This window comes from Chiloscyllium punctatum, chromosome 2 (genome assembly GCF_047496795.1).
Source record: "Chiloscyllium punctatum isolate Juve2018m chromosome 2, sChiPun1.3, whole genome shotgun sequence".
NCBI lineage: Eukaryota > Metazoa > Chordata > Chondrichthyes > Orectolobiformes > Hemiscylliidae > Chiloscyllium > Chiloscyllium punctatum.
The window spans coordinates 157147237-157165125 of record NC_092740.1 but is presented as its reverse complement, the minus strand read 5'-3'; the positions used below and the strand labels follow the sequence as shown (position 1 = coordinate 157165125).

General features: G+C 40.6%; 1 protein-coding gene across 1 annotated transcript in view; it reads left to right on the top strand.

Annotated features, from left to right (window-relative positions):
- LOC140492176 (fibrillin-2-like) overlaps window positions 1–17889 on the top strand; it is a 320148-nt gene that overhangs the window by 146240 nt on the left and 156019 nt on the right. Inside the window, exons 9-14 of the mRNA XM_072591036.1 lie at window positions 697–849; window positions 4610–4843; window positions 6311–6457; window positions 8095–8214; window positions 13305–13430; window positions 15260–15382. Of these exons, the coding sequence (XP_072447137.1) occupies window positions 697–849; window positions 4610–4843; window positions 6311–6457; window positions 8095–8214; window positions 13305–13430; window positions 15260–15382 (903 nt within the window). The remainder of the gene's footprint in view (window positions 1–696; window positions 850–4609; window positions 4844–6310; window positions 6458–8094; window positions 8215–13304; window positions 13431–15259; window positions 15383–17889) is intronic.

Genomic DNA, 17889 nt, shown 5'->3' with positions numbered 1-17889 from the left:
CCATTCAATGAAGAATGACCCGTAGTGGCTCATCATATGTTTTTGCTGTTTGTGTTGCTGCTGGAAGTGCAATTGTATAAGTATCTCGACAAAGGGTCTCAGCCCAAAGCGTTCACTTGTCTGCTCTTCACGATGCTCTCTGACCTGCTGTGCTCTTCCAGTTTCACATCTTTGACTCTGGTTTCCAGCATCTGCATTCCTTACTGTCTACAATTTTGTAAAGCATTGACCATCTTTTTGATGCTTTCTGTTTCTGTTCTGTCGTCATGATTCCAAGATCCAACCGATGTAATACATTGAGTTTGTTCAGGGCCCAGTCTCAACAGATCCAATATTCTTGGGCTGGAGGCAGGCAAAGATTCCGATAGGATCCAGGTGCTGATAGTTTTCCAGTGGTCTCTTGTGGAAAGTGTGTGAGAAGCCTAGTTAAGAATAGAATCTGGCTCGTTTATTGATCTGTCCATTTGGAAAGTATTAATAATGTTGTGATTTGTTTGAGGTGATGGAGAATTTCAATGAAGCTACAACAATAGGAATCAGTGTATTCATGACAGGAAAAGATTAGTTGGAAGATTTTTTTTAAAAATGTGTTAAAACTATTACCTTTTAAAATGTTCTGTTAATATTTATCTGCATATTTACAAAACTGCATCATGAAACTGAAAGCTACCATCAATCTTTTTGTTTCTTGCACAGATCAGAGAGCTGGCACATGTTTTTACAGCCTGGTAAATGGTCGCTGTGCTCAGGAGCGGGCAGGACGTTACACCAAGATGCAGTGTTGCTGTGAATCTGGGCGCTGTTGGGCCCTTGGCTCTGTTCCAGAGATGTGCCCAATCAGAGGTTCTGGTAAGAAAAAAATACAGCCGTCTCAAAAGCAAATGATAATGAGGTAACATCAGATAATGGTTAAGGTGTGACCCCTTGCACTGTCACCCAGAATACCTGCTGAAATTGTCAACCAAGGTGTAAGATGTTGTCATGTTGTCCTGGAATGCTTATACAAGTGGTTAGTTATTGATTTCTTAACCAGGAGATTTTGCCTTTCTAGTCAAACTTCCCAGTACCCAATGTGAAGTATCTCCTATATTTTGATACCTTTATTTCTCTTTCCTATACCATCTCTACCCTAACCCTGGCATATGTTTTCTACCTTTCCCTGTTTCCCCTCTTTTCATCCTTCTCTTGTCCTGTCTCATCTTTTCTCCTTGTTCTCTCCTCACTCCCATCTCTTCTCATTCAGCACCATTCATGACTCCTCAGAGTTCATGTTCAGTTGAAACAAGATCTGGACAATATGCAGGCTTGGGCTGAAAAATACCATTTTGTGCCACACAAATGTCAGGCAATGAATGTCTCTAATAATAGACAATCTAATCACCAAACCTTGACCTTTAGTTGTGTGGTCATCACTGAATCCCTCACTATCAGCATTCAGAGGGGTTACCATTGACCAGAAACTCAACTGGACTCATCACATAAACACAGTGGCTACAAGAGCAGGTCATGGCTAGGAATATTGCAGCAAATGGCTCACCTGGCTCCCCAAAGCCTGTCCATCATCTACAAGGCACATGCCAGCACTGTGATAGAATACCCTGACTTACCTGGATAGGGGCAGCTCCAAAACCACTCATGAAGCTTGACACCATCCAGGACAAAGCAACCTTCCTGATTGGCATCACATCCACAATAATCCACTCCCTCCACCAACAATGTTTAGGAACAGCAGTCTGTACTGTCTACAACGTGCTGCAGAAATTCAGCAAAGATCCTCAGACAGAACCTTTCAACCCACAATCATTTCTTTCGAGAAGGACAAGGGCAGCAGATACATGGGAAAGCCATCACCTTCAAGTTCCCCTTCAAGCCACTCACCATCCTGACTTGGAAATATATCACTGTTTCTTCACTGTTGCTGGGTCAAATCCTGGAATTCTCTCCCTAAGTGCATTGTGGGTCAACCCTACAGCATGTGCTCTGCAGCAGTTCAAGAAGACATCTCCCACCACCTTCTCAAGGACAAATGGGAATGGGCAATAAATTCTGGCCCAGCCAGTGATGCCCATGTCCTACAAGAGTAAAAGAAAAATCACCCAACAAACATCTTTTGGATCAAAGAATGGGAAACACAGCATTTCACAAACAAGTTTTTTTGTGACAAATGGCAGGTTTAGAATTACCACAGCAAGAGTGGTCCCTGCTAAGCATGTTCAGGATGTGCCAGGTCCCCTTGCAGCCAAACACCACTGCTGGGCTCTCAGCGCAAAGGCATTGTGTACTGGTGGAGACACAGAACAATATAGTACAGTCCGAAGGAATGTGCTGCCTATGTTCGAAATGGCAAACTAATCATCCTGAACCTCAAGTGACCAGGTGGGGAAGCTGTCAGTTGGCTTTGGAGATTGGCATTCAATGAATAAATGAACATCATTACTGTTGAACATCTAATCTCTGCTGCCTCTGCCCATATCAATTCCTTCTCTTGTGACATGCTTGTCTCTTGATCTAATCCCAGCAAGGCCTCATTGATGTGGGGTTATCACTTCTCAAAAAGAGTACACTTGTAGGGTGTGGGCTCTAGTGCCCTGGTTTCTTTTGTATAACTGGTGCTTTGTATTCTGGACACTGGTATTCCCCCTCCACCATAAAACTCGGAGGAGCTGCAGGAAGAGGTCAGAAGAGCAAACCTTTGAAAACAATAACCTGTGGACTGCTGAAGTTTCCCAGCACACCTCTGTCTTCAACATGCTGTCAGACAACGAGGAGAGCATGTCAATCTCCTCAACTCCAAATTCCAATCAATTTTCACCCACTCCATCAGGAAGGCCCATTTGACCTTGCACCCTCAGAGCTATCCTGCTGGTGTTTGCGGCTTCTTCCTTTGTGGCAGTAGATATTGTGCGCTCCTACAGAGGTGATGAGTGTGGTGCTGGTAAAGCACAGCCGGTCAAGCAGCACTGGACGAGCAGAAGAGTCAATGTTTCGAGCATCAGCACCACATGTTTTGACTCTGATCTCCAACATCTGCATCCTTCATTTTTTTCCACTCCTGCAGAGGCCCTAACATTGTGAGACTTTTCTCCAGCATGGATCAAAGAGGGAGACATAAGGCACTGTTGATCTCTGTGACCAGTGACAGTGTCATATCTGTTCAAGTAAGTTCTCAACAGTGCCTTGCTGTGAGGTCAGTCAGTATTCTGTGGACACTTGCCTCCCCGGGTCCAAAGCAGAGTTCAGGCTCCTCAGCTGGAATGTCTGCTTGAGTTTGTCGCTGTCCTGTCAGTCTGCCATTAATATCACTGTGGCAGGGTAATGAAGATGAATTGGAACTTTCGCAATCCCCTTCCTCTCAGCCAACCCCCTGCTGTGGGTGATCTCAGTCACATGCAGCTCTTCCAGTGTGGGTATCAGTGGGTGATCGTCTCCTTCCGCCCTCAAAAAAAAGGCCCACCCTGCTCTCCCTCGCCACCTCCAGAATGATCTCCAGGTTGGCTTTGGAGAATTAAGGTGTAGCCCTGCTAAAGCAGAAAGCCCTGCCTTCCCTCCTGAATCCTTGGTGCATCATTTTCATTACATTAAACAGTGACCACAGCTGTGACTGTCAGGATGCTTTAGAACGCGGTCTGCGGGTACACTCTGTCACCTGCAGCTGGTATTTGACTGCCCAATAAATGTACCCTCCCATACGTGAGCCTCAGTGAAACTCAGTGACAGGCTGTAACTATTCCTTCCCACATTTCAGTCCCTGGTGAGTCAGGACCACTGTCTGGACATCAGTTTCCTGGATCCAAAGTGAAAATTCTGCACATGGTCCCTTCTACCGTCCTGGCCTAGGCGTTTTGTTTTGTTCTTTCTTTCCATTCCCTAGTTCCTGCCTCTGGACTCACATCAAATCCATTCCATCTCTAACTTTTCCATTCCTGACGAAGCCTCATTTCATTTTATTTCTTAAACAAAGACAGGAAGTGCCAGAGAAATTCAGGTCAGGCATCATCTATGGATGGAAAAACAGAGTTTACAATTTGAGTCCGGTGACACTCCCTCTATCTTTTAAGACGTTGCATGATCTGCTGAGTATTTCCCAAATTCTTTCTCTTTTGTTTCAGATTTTGAGCAGTGAGCAGTGCTTTGCTTTTGAACAATCCTAATTTGATGTCAGTGACACATAGTTGATTCATCATGTTCCATATTTCTCCATTGGCTGTACTGTTTAATAGCACCTCAGTTTTTGAAAAGAAAGAACATAATTATATAAGTCCTCAGGTCATACCAAACACATTTAAAAAAGACTTTCATTTAAGTAATGCCTTTCAGACCTACCAGATGTCTCAAAATGTTTTACAACAAATTAAATACCTTGGAAGTGTTGTAATATAGGAAGCATAACAGCTGTTTTGAGAACAAATTCCGTCAACAGCTATGTGATAGTCTTGATCATGGTACAATATTGGCCAGTCCACTGGAATGAACTCCACGTTACCTCATCTTTGTCCATCTGTGAGATCACACAGGGCCTTGATTGAACATCTTGTCCATGAATAACCATTAGGAACATTATGATATTATTAATAAGAGGTCCTAACTTTATGTATATTCTTTAACTCAGATGAATATCGCAGACTTTGCATTGAGGGTGCTCCTGTTGTACAAGGTGTTCCACAGCATGGATCAAATTCTAGACAAGGATTTGACACTCCAGGTTTACCTAGTTTTGAATTTGGTGGAGATGTCTTTGGACCCCATGATCCTGCTGTCAGACCTGCCACTGTTGGTGGTGGCCCAGGGGGAGGTACAGGTGGAGGTGCAATCTTTAATGGACAACGTAGAATTCCAGGGATTGGTAAGCTTGAATTCCATGTCTTTTTATTTGTAATAATGTGTATTTTTAAAAATTGCTAACAGTAAAGACGAGGAAACAAAAGCAAAAAATCCTGTATCCTCGATGGGAAATGTGTATTGTATCCCGCAGAATTCCCAACATAGCAGACTGAAGAAATTGCTCAAGAAACAGAAGATATCCCAGGGTAATTCCTGTAAATGTGAAACCCTCCGAAAGGAACCATTTAATTCAAAAAAGATTCCACTGCAGTTAAATAAATAGATCGCCAGGAAATGTTGAATAATTAAATCCTGGGTAACTATTACACTAAGCCTCCCATCAAGGTTACAACACACACACACACACACACCAACTAAAACTCCCCCAGAAACTTTACACACCCCCACCAGATCCTCATCCAACTCTCCCCATAACCATCAGCACCCGCCCCGACTTGGATAATAACCCACCACTGGATGATGACTCCCTATTATTTGGGACCTGAGAAACCCCTCGCACTCGAGCACAGCCTTCCTCAGCCAGTCCACCAATGCTGCCTCACCAGACATGACCAGCCCCTCCCCAATCAGACCCAATATTTCCCACTCATTCCAACCTATCCTGGACACTCCATCACTTACCTAGCCCCCTTCCTACTTTGTATACTAGCAACTTACTTACCTGGCATTCTATCCCCTATTCAAATGGCATCCTAACCTCACTCGTACCTCACATATTCACTCTTTCACAGGAGCTGCCAAAGTGACTGTGATGCTGAACATTTATATTACACAACACGGTAACCAAATGTTGTGAGGATAGGAGCATGGTTTGCCTTTCCTTGTCTAACCATGGCCAATCCACCTAACCCATACGTCTTTAGATGATGGGAGGAAGCCAGAGCACCCAGTGGAGATCCACACAGACACAGGAAAAATGTGCAAAATCCACAGAGACAGTCACATGATGCTGGAATTGAACCTGGGTCCCGGATGCTGTGAGGCAGCAGTGCTAACCACTGAGCCACCATGCCACCCAAATTGGCCACTTAAGTGTGCCATCCTCTACTATCCCCTCCACTGACTGAATTACCCCCATGATGGTGAGAAAGCAGTGCGCTCTCTACGCTCCACCAGCCCTCCACCTCCACAATCCCGTCTCCCAGCTCACTCCTCCAGGCATCGTGAATTCTCAGTGATGAGGTAACAGGAATTGAGCTAAATTGTTGGACAACCAGAGCCTAATTATATGAACATTTGATTCTGGGTTGTTCTTTATGAATTTTAAATAAAAACAACTAACAAGAATTTAATGTTTGAAAAGATAAAGCTTCTACAAAGAGAGATTGAAATGTGATTTGCCCTTCCGTATAAACCTTCCCCAAAGCAATCTCTGGAAAACTGCTGCACAAAGCCATTTTAACATTGAACCCTTTATTAAATTGTTGACATTGTTTTATTATTAAATGAAAACGTGAATTTCTTCCAGGCACTGTTTCCATTAATCAAACAAACATAGATGTCTGTAAGCACTTCACCAATCTCTGTCTGAATGGGCGCTGTATCCCCACACCAACAAGTTACCGTTGTGAATGCTATATGGGTTTCAAACAAGATTTACGCAGAGAATGTGTTGGTAAGAATCATTCATTCATTTTACCCAATGGAAAGTAAACGCTTCCAAAGTGATGTTCACCTTTCCCTGACACTGCCAGTTTATGTTTTAACGAAAGGAAGGATATTTAAAGTGTGGAAGCCCATTGTTTTCCATTACTGATAGAAGATGCTTGTGTGTTTTGCAATATTCCAAATGCTTTCCAAGTGCAGGACTCCAGTCACTATGAATTAATAGACATTATTGTTATCAAATTCATGTACCACCGAACACATAAATAAAAGTGATGGAGAAATTACTTCCCTTGCCTTTTGCATTGGGAATCCATGTACGATGTTTCTCTTCTTCAGTTGGAGAACACGCTTCTGAAATTAAACTATAATCTATTTTAGTCACAAGAACTTGAATGAAAAAAATGATTCTGGCCAAATTTCCTTAGGCACAGAAAGTCAGACTGAGCTTCCAATCTGATTAAAATCCTGCCTGTTTTTACAAGGTTTGGAGCTTCAACCTATTCCTTACAATGTCAATTGTGTTAATAGCAGTGGGTCAGGAAGGAGGGACAGCCTAAGCTGGTGTTTCAGCTTCCACAACCGTTCATATCTCTGCAAACACTGCAAAGTGCAGAGGCTTGGGGAGCCTTGTTACAATATAATGAGCAAAAGGTCTGAAGATCTCTTACAGTCTTTACTGTAATTAAAAAATAATTCCGGTTGGATGGATATGGACTAAGGGCAGGCAAAAGGGATTAGTTTAATTTGGCGTCATCACCGTGGGCTGAAGGGCTGATTTCTGTGCTGTACTGTTCTATGCTCTATGTTCATAAAAGTCAGTTCAAAACTTGCAGATCTGTCAAATAATTTCATCATTACCAAAATGAATAAACCACTTCATAACCGCTCATTAAGGACAGCCAATTCTTTACTAATTTCTTTGAGCTGTCAATCATACTCTGAGTTTATGATTACCTGCTGAGATAACGATGCAACGTGGAATGCAGCCAGCACTACCAGTGATGTACAGCCTGAAGGTTAATATCAGCAAATAACTATTGTAACTGATAGAACAGATAGATAGATCAAACCTCATTAACATAGGCAGTCCTTTTTAAAACCTTTTAATGGACTTGGGATTGAAATAACCTCAGAGTTTGAGGTTCTCGATCTAACACTGGCACAGGCAAACTTGTTTTTAATAAAGGAGGAGCACGTTACTGCAGATACTGGAATCTGTACTGAAAGCAACAAATGCTGGAGTCAGGCAGCATCCGTGGAGAGAGAGAGAGCAAGCTAACTTTTTGGGTCTAGATGACTCTTCATCAGAGATGAAGATGTTTTTAGGAATTTGCAGATCTGTGATTTAACATCCTTGAAATAAACATTTAATGAGTGTACCAACCTTTGAAAGGAAATTTAGTTTTCGAGTAACACAAAATGAATTTTCACAATTTTAATTTCAATGAAAAGTAGTTGTGAATGAAATAAAAATGCAGTAGAAATCAATAAACGTGAATTGAGAATAACAAAAAATGAATTACAGTACAAATGTTTTAATACTGTAACATTGGTAAAGATTTAATTGAAAGAGGGTCAACTGATATATCTATGAAATTTGACTGCCTGAAATATTACTTACATTATATGCATTGGTCTGTGTAGATGTTGATGAGTGTACATCGAGCCCCTGTACAAATGGTGACTGTATTAACACTCCGGGTTCCTACCATTGTAAGTGCCACACTGGATTCCAGGGCACGCCCACTAAGCAAGCCTGCATTGGTAAGTGATAAAACAAAAATAGCAATCAATCTCAATGGAAATAGAAATTGCTCAAATATAAAGTTAGAAAAGCAGTATTTGTGAAATGATAAATTGTTATTTCAGGCGACAACAGAATATGCCACACAATGTTCATACTTTTAACAATTTCATTTTGTTTCTGGATTCATAATTATTTTGTAGAACTTTGCTTGCATCTCTTACAATCGCTATCTTTGTGTCGTGATTGTAATGAGGTCAGCCAATTGGATGTCATAAAATGTGAGTTCCCTAATTGGGCGAGATTAACAGCCTCAATCAGGGAGTCCTGATTGATTGATATGAACAGGAGTGTCAGACATCCTGTTCACTCTGAGAATTGGCTGTGACAAAGCTGGATCAGTGTCAAGGACTCTCAATGTGTGAATAAAGGGTGACTTGGTGACAGGAAACTGACCTCTGCAGAGTTACTTCATCCTCATTCACAACATTCTATGGATAGCTATACATTTAGCAACTTTGTACCATTAAAGATCATTAAGAGTTGAATTCTGTCCACTGTCTGTAACAAACAAGTTAGGAGTGTGATGGAAAACTCCCCACTTGGGCGCAGCTCCAACAACACTCAAGAAGCTTGGCACCATCCAGGACAAAGCAGCCATTTGATTGGCACCATAACCATAAACATCTACTCCCTCCATCACCGACACTCGGTAGCATCTGTGTGCAGTGTCTACAAGATGCACTGCAGAAATTCAACAAAATCCCTTGACAGCACCTTCTAAACCGACGACCACTTCCATCTAAAAGGTCAAGGGCAGCAGATACATGGGACATCACCCCCTGCCAGTTCCCCTCCGAGCCACTCACCATCCTGACTTGGAAATATATCACTGTTCCTTCACAGCCACTGAGTCAAAATCCTGGGGTTCCCTCCCTAAAGGCATTGTGGGTATACCGAAAGCACATGGACTGCAGCAGTTCAAGAAGGCAGCTCACCCCCACCTTTTCAAGGGGCAATTAGGGACGGCTGGTCACCCAGTAACATTGACATCCCACAAAAATGAATCAAAAAGCATTGCTTGTTCTATTCCTTCAATGTACTGAGTACTCATGACAAAATGCAAATTCTCAGTCTAAATTTATGATGTACATGACCAAGGCAATCCAACTTTAGTTGATCATTTTGTTGTGTTAGTTTATCTAAGATGCATTTAGGTTTCACAAGTGTCTCTTATCTGGGAGGTATGAAGCTAAGCTTCATTATCCTAAATGGATACCTAAATTGAGAGTTGGTTCCATTTCGATGTCAAGTATGGATAAAATAAAGCTTGCTTGCAATGATGAAATTGTCTGTCCACAATCCATAACTGATGGTCACCTTTACCCAGTCTACTGAATCAGCCAATGAGAAATTGAGTCCCACATACCAAAGGGTTTGAGGTTTAGTATCTGGATTATGTTGAATGAATGTTTTGTGGCTTAGGATGTATTAACTCATCCAGGATTTTCACTATTCCTCCTTTGTGCTATTCAGTTCCAAGCATACATTCTGGTAAGGATTCAACAGAATTCACATCAAGTTATTTGATTTAAGTAAAAATAGTCACTGGTCAAGATACAGAAAATCATCAACACTGTTGGAGAGGGGAGAACTTACAAAGGAAATTTTAAAAATACGCACTTAACTAATGATATGAAGCCCTATTGACAATTGTGAAACAATAATCAGATTTTGGTTATGGTTGTTCAGGTAGTAAACAAAGGAAGTGAATACCAAGCATAAAACACTGGATACATTTTTTTATTTAAAATCCCTTTTCACCCTTTCTCATTATATTCCTCAGATATTAGATTGCCCTGTTTTTACCATAGCCAAGGGTATGGCCATGTCATCCTTTGGAAATACCTTGATCAATTCAACCCTTAAGATGATGACTGACGTTTATACTCTTCTGTGCTCACAGACCTTCAGAAAAATCACATCAATGATTTGCAAAACAAATTTATATTCACACATTGTTTTCTGCAGAGCAGAGTTACAGAAGCTTTTTATGGGCTGCATTTCTGTTCACCATGAAACCTTCAGACCGTGTGTTGGCCTGTTATGCAATGCTCTGTTACTCAAGCACAAATGGGCACCAAAGAGTTCAATGTACCAGATGCCACCTGCACAGATTCTCTCGTGTCAAAAATATAAGCCTGACATCTTTTAAGTTGCTATGTAGGCAACCGGGATGTGTAAAAAAGCATGGTGAAGGTTAAAACCCTTTTGCAATGTTGATTTGCCCCAGCCACATACTTTGCTTAGCAGTTCATGGTACTAATAGGCAGAAGGTTCTGATTTTAGGGCTCATTTATAAGCACTTGGTTGGTTGCTGGTTTGTCTGTTGAGGCCACTGATTAATTTCTAGATGTGTTTTGGTGTCTGACAGAAAAGTTAATTATAACTTCCGAAAAGGAGTTATTATTGATGCAGTGGTGTCTTTGTCTGCAATGATTTAACCCAATTATGGGTGGTCTGGCACGGTGACCTTTGTATGTGAGGCTGGAATTGATCAGGAGAAGCTGAGACCTGGAAAGGGCACAGGGCAAATGTCAATACTCACAGCAAGTCTCAAGTTTCCCATCATACTTACTTTTGAAAGTTTGGTTTCATTAGTAATCTTAGCAATCTTGATGTTTGAAGTTATACAATCTTCAAGATGTAAATACGTTTTTCATGAAACTTAAAACAAAGGTATTTCTGGAATTGTTAAATGAGTTTGATAATTTTATTAAAGCACTTTTGAAACTATTTGAGATGCCTTCAATGCATTGTAGAGGATGCAAAAGAGCATGTTTGACCTTCTGTGCTGAATAGATGATATAACCTACTAAATTCATGTGAGTTATCAGGTCATTGCTGGAATAGCAGAGAGTTTAGGAGGAGTTATCTGCCCTGGTATAGATTATGTTTTTATTATCAATTTCATTGCCTCTTTGTTGAAAAACAATTGACAAATCCAGGTGAAGCAAAGTTCTAGTAATATCACATTCACTGAAATAATCTTGGTAATTATCAGTGTGTTAAGATATTTCATTCACGCTAACATAGCCAGTTTTGTTAGACATGTCTGAGGACCCAACTATTAGGAACACCTTTGGTCATTCTGATCTTTGCATGTCACAAGTTTCTGCTGGGTAAAAGATGCTTTATTGAAATTTTTGGACTTTATTTAGTTTGGATTAGAAATACCAGTGAACCACGGCATTTCCCCAGAGTACTAGACTGGGAAGGCAATTTGGAAAGGCGCAGTGTGGTCTCCCACTTTATTGATGCTCAATGTGCCAATGTAAGTAAAGGGAGAACATCGGAATGGTGTTATTGGACATGTTCAATTTAGTTTCACACAAAGAATTTTATTTTAGATTTCCTCAAAATATACAGCCACATATGCTTGTTGCACTGTTATAAACCAAAAAGCACCAAATCATGATTTAAAAAATCAGAAGTCGCATGACACCAGGTTATAGTCCAACAGGTTTATTTGAAATCACAAGCTTTCAGAGCGCTGCTCTTTCATCAGGTGACTTCGCACCATAATGTTAAAAAGTTTTTTAAGAAAGGTATGATTGAATGTTTCCTTATTTTTGTTTGGTAAAAATTAAATACAGAATAACTTTGAGAAAGAAATCTGGTAGGACAAAGCTTGAGAGACATAAGGATATATACAGATGGAAGAAAACAGTGAGAAAATGGGAGGGATTTGAAAATAAATGACTATTTGTGACTGTGAAGTCTAGATATTAGGAGATGCATATAAATAGCCTTGGGATTTATCTTAATCCTGTTTGCCAAGGTCATTTTGTGGCTCCTTTTGGACTTCCTAACTCCTTGTTAGAGTTTTTTTCTGCTTTTTTTTAATTCCTTGAGGGTTCTTCCTATCTTCAGGTTTCTAAAGTTAACTAGGGAAAGGGTCGGTTCACTCAAGGATGAAGGAGCGAATTGATGTGTAGGGCGGGTCCTTAACAAATATTTAAAGTAAATACTTAAATACTTTACAAATCAATATTCACAAAGGTCAAGGACATTGTTGATGCTGAGTCTAGAGAAGGGTATTCTAGGGCATGTCATTATAAAAAGGAGGAGATGTTGATAAGCTAATACAAAAAGTGAAATCACATAGGATCCATGATGAGTTGGTAAGATGGATACACAACTGGCTTGGTCATAGAATACAGAGAGTAGCTTTGGAAGGGCTTTTCTCTGACACCAATGGTGTCCCTCAGGGATCACTGCTGGGACACCTCTTTTGTAATGTATATACTTTCATTCCTATGTAACCGTAAAGGTTCTGTTCCTGAGGACTCTCACAACTGATTAAATATGCAAGTGCAGAGCTCGTTTAACAGTAAGTTAAAAAAGATTAAAAATATGTTAAAAATCACAGATATGTGAGTTTTGCCCATGGGTGTTAATCTTGTTGATATTTATTTCTTGGTGCTGATAGGCAAATTCATGAGATACTGAGGAATTATTGCAAATGATTTGTAGGAGAATGTAGGTCTGATTAGTAAGATTGTAAATGACATAAAGATTGGGGGAGCTGCAGATACTGAGGAGGGTAAGGTTTTTATGAAATTATGAAAGGAGAATTATGAAAAGCAAAGATAGAGTGGATAACTGGAGTCTTTTTCCCAGGGTAGAAATGTCAATTACGAGGGGATATAGGTTTAAGGTAACAGGAGGTAAGTTTAAAAGAGATATGAGAAGCAGGTTTTTCACACAGAGGGTGATAAGTGCCTGGAATACTCTGCCAGAGGAGGTTGTAGAGGCGGATACAACAGCAACATTTAAGAAGTGTCTTGACAGATCCACGACTAGACAGGAAATAGAGAGATATGGACCATGTGGAGACAAAAGGTTTTTAGTTTCGCAAAGTGTCTTGTGTCAGCCAAGGTTCAGTGGGCCAAAGGGCCTATTCCTGTAGTGTACTGTTCATAGAACCATAGAACCATCGAATTCCAAGGTAAGTTCTGATATTGCTTATACACCTTTGATTCAGTTTTGATACAGTTGCAACCCTCTCTTTGTGTCTTGTCATATCACTGCTTGTTTCTCATTTCAGATATCGATGAGTGTATTCAAAATGGACTTCTTTGTAAAAATGGTCGTTGTGTGAACACAGATGGTAGTTTCCAGTGTATTTGTAATGCTGGATTCGAACTGACTCCAGATGGAAAGAATTGTATTGGTAAGCGATACTGGCCCTCCAGTTACACTGGAAACCAATGCACGTACAAAGGACATGTTGCTTTCTATCAAACACTGCTTTTCCTTGCTCTGGAGTAAATATCATTACTTCACCAAGTGTTATATTGATATTTAAGTTGAAAAAAGGAGAAGATTGAGCGACTGAGTGACAACAGTAACTTGCTATGACATAGAAGGTGTGGAGGGAATTCAAATTATTTCCATTCCCTTTAACCCACAGCTTTGTAAATCCATTTGCGTGGTATTACTTTGTCAGAAACAATAATAATTTGAATCTCTACATTATCAAATGCACTTCATAAATATAAATATGTAAGCAACACGACATTGGCTGAGAGAGGAAAAGATTAGGGACAGGTGACCAAAAGCTGGATTAAACATATCCGTTATTGAAAATGCTTTTTAAAGGATGAAAGGAAATTGGAAAAACACCAGGTTCATACAGCTCCAGAAAGCCAGCCCATTGTTAATAATGGAGCAAAGGGATTGTGCAGAAACCATTATGGGTTGGCGAGGAGGGGATGAGGAGCAATCAGGGCATGTTGCAGGTGAGATTTGAACTCTGGCCTTCTGGCTCAGACTTAAGGACAGTATCACCGCACCACAAAAGCCCCTAGTGGCCATGACGTACTGGATGGATCACAACTCTTAGGTTTGCTGAAAATGAATCCTGCAGCCCTTTGAACTCTTATCAGTAAGGACAGATTATCAAGATCCTGGGAACTCCATCACCTCCAGATTGTCCTATCAGTCAGATACAGTTTGTCATTGACAAGTATCACTGTCCCTTCATATGCAGGTACACCATGTAATTAGGAAGGTGAATGGAATGCTGTTGTTTATTAGAAAGGGAATAGAATACCAAAGACCATAGTGTCTCCTGCAGCTGTACAAGGTTTTGCTGAGACTACACCTGGAGGCTGATCTCCTTAACTGAGAATGAAATATTTAATTGCTTTCAAAGCAGTTCAGAGATGATTTGTTTGACTCATTCCTAGGATGAAGAGCTTATTTTACAAAATAATTTGAAGAGATTATGTAGGTCAATGTTCATTTTAAAACAGAGATGAGCAGGAATGCTTTTCTCTCAGAGGGTCTTATATAGAATTCTCTTCGCGAGAAGGTAGTGGAGGCTGTGTCTTTAAATTAATTCAAAGCTGAGTTAGATAGATGTTTGGTAGACAAGGGAGTCGAGAGTAAGGGGATCCACAAGGGCAAGTGTTTATCTAAATTAAACTCCATCTGCTATTCCTCAGACCACTAGTCCATCTGATGAAGGTCTCGTTATACTCTGAGATAACTTTCTTCACTGTCCACTATACCACCAATTGTCATCAGCAAACTTACTAACCAAGCCCAAAGGATCAAAACCTTGTCTTCAGTCAGACAATATTCTCAACTAATGCCTCCTTCATTCTCTTTATGTTCTGGTGGGTATCATTTCAAAGTAATCTTCCCAGCGAGGATCAAACTAATTCCTAGCATTATCATGGAAAAGCAAATTTGTGCACTAACCCTTTCTAATCTCAAGCTGTCAACAAAATAATTCAAAATAGTTTTGCTGCTGACAATACAGTGATACTATCAACATATTCATTACATGTATTTAATCATCACATCTTGTGTAAAGTATTTCACAAATTTGCTAACTGCATGTATTAATCAGCTCCTTGTGTTGGAAAAAGGCATTAGTAATACATATCACCTGTAATTTGTGGTAACCTTGAGAATTAGACTGACTGGTTCAAAAGGAATGAAGCTGTAATCAAAGGTTACAGAAGTTTAATGATAGCTCTTTATTCTCTTCAGACCATGATGAGTGTGCAACAACCAACATGTGCCTCAATGGTATGTGTATCAATGAAGATGGAAGCTTCAAGTGCATCTGCAAACCTGGCTTTGTGCTCGCACCCAATGGGCGATATTGCATTGGTATGTAACAGCACGAGGTAAAATTGAAACAAAAACAGAAACTTAGCAGGTCTGGTGGCATCTTTAGAGAGAGAAGCAGAGTTAGTGTTTTGGGTTCAATGATTTTTCAATACAACTATGATATATCAGTATTGCTTCAGATATTAATGAACATGGAACATTACAGCACGGTACAGGCCCTTCGGCCCTCAATGTTGTACCGACCTGTGAAACCAATTTGAAGTCCATCTAACCTACACTATTCCATTTTCATCCATGTTTATCCAATGACCATTTAAATGGCCTTAAATTTGGCAAGTCTACTACTGTCACAGGCAGTGCATTCCACAACCCTACGACTCTCTGAATAAAGAAACTACCTCTGACGTCTGTCCTATATCTGTCACCCCTCAATTTAAAGCTATGCCCCCTCGTGCTAGCCACCAGCTCTCACTGTCCACCCTATCTAACCCTCTGATTATCTTATATGTTTCAATTAAATCACTTTTCAATATTCTTCTCTCTCACGAAAACAGCCTCAAATCCATCAGCCTTTCCTCGTAAGACCTTCCCTCCATACTAGGCAACATCCGAGTAAATCTCCTCTGAACCCTTTCCAAAGCTTCTACATCGTTCTTATAATACAGTCCAGAACTGTATGTAATATTCCGAATGCGGCTACACCAGAGTTTTGTACAGCTGCAGCATAACCTCATGGGTCCGAAACTCAATCCCTCTACCAATAAAAGCTAATATATCATGTGCCTTCTAACAACCCTATCAACCTGGATGGCAACTTTCAGGGACCTATGTACCTAGACACCAAGATCTCTCTGATCAATAACACTACCAAGAATCTTACCATTAGCTCAGTACTCTGCATTCCTGTTACTCCTTCCAAAATGAATCACTTCACACTTTTTCGCATTAAACTGCATTTGCCACCTCTCAGTCCAGCTCTGTAGCTTATCTATGTTCCTCTGTAACCTGCAACATCTTCGTCACTATCCACAACTGTACCGACCTTCGTGTCATCCGCAAATTTACTAACATCACTGGGTCATTTATAAAAATGACAGACACCATTGGACCCAAAACAGATCTTTGTAATACACCACTAGTGACTGAACTCCAGGATGAATATTTCCCATCAAACACACCCTCTGTCTTCTTTCAGCTCACCAATTTCTGATCCAAACCTCTAAATCACCCTCAATCCCATGCCTCCATATTTTGCGTAATAGCCTACTGTGGAGACCCTTATCAAACACCTTACTGAAATCCATACACACCACATCAACCGCTTTACCCTCATCCACCTGTTTGGTCATCTTTTCAAAGAACTCAATAAGGTTTGTGAGGCATGACCTACACTTCACAAAACCATGTTGACTATCCCTAATCAATTTATTCCTCCCGAGATGATTATAAATCCCATCTCTTATAACCTTTTCCAACACTTTAGCCACAACTGAAGTAAGGCTCACGGGTCTATAATTACCAGGGTTGTCTCTACTGCCCTTCTTGCACAAGGGCACAACATTTGCTATCCTCCAGTTTTCTGGCACTATTCCTGTCGACAATGACAACATAAAGATCAAAGCCAAAGGCCAAGCAATTTCCTCCCTGGCTTCCCAGAGAATCCTAGGATAAATCCCATCCGGCCCTGGGGATGTATGGTAAAGGAGGCTCAGGAATATCCGAACATTTATATCAGGGTACCATCCCATGAATTTTTGGTTATTTGGCTTTCCAAAATGTTGCAACATTCTTGAAGCATCCAGTGGAAGGCCATTGCAGTTTTCTTCCTTTGGTTGTAGCTATATGATGAACAGCTTATGCCTGAAATTTCGACTCTCCTGCTTCTCGGATGGTGCCTGACCTGTTGTGCTTTTCCAGCGCCACATTTTTCAACTCTGATCTCCGCATCTGCCGTCCTCAGTTTCTCTTTTTAGCTGTACTGAAGACTGTTTGAAGCATAAATATGATGAGACAGCCTTTACAGATAATTTACTTCAATTTCCCAAAGAATTGGATTCCACCAGGGTGCTGTGTCACTGGATCAAATGTTGGTATATTTTGAGCTCAGACAAGCTACCCATGTACAAGCCCCATCCCTGCCTCCCAAACATTATCCCAGTGGGGAGAGGAGTGTCCAATCCAGAAAATGCATGTTTGAATTTTGATTTCCACGTCCAATCAGGTACAGAAAGCAAAATAAAGAAAAGAATCAAATAAGAAAGAGGGCAATAAAGAGACAGAAGGATAAAGTAACAAGACACATTTTCTAATTTAATCTTCTTTTTTCTAAATCTCTAGCAATGCTCAAAAGCTAAAGGAATGAGACTTCACACTTTTAAACAGTAATTTTACTTCCCAGAGAAAAGAGTGGCGTTTATATCGTGGTTTTCACCAACCGCCACTTATCTCAAAGCATGTTACAGCTAACCAAGTATTGATGTTTACTCACAGTTGAAATGTAGGAAACAGAGCAGCAAATCTGTGCACATTGAACACCCACAACCTAC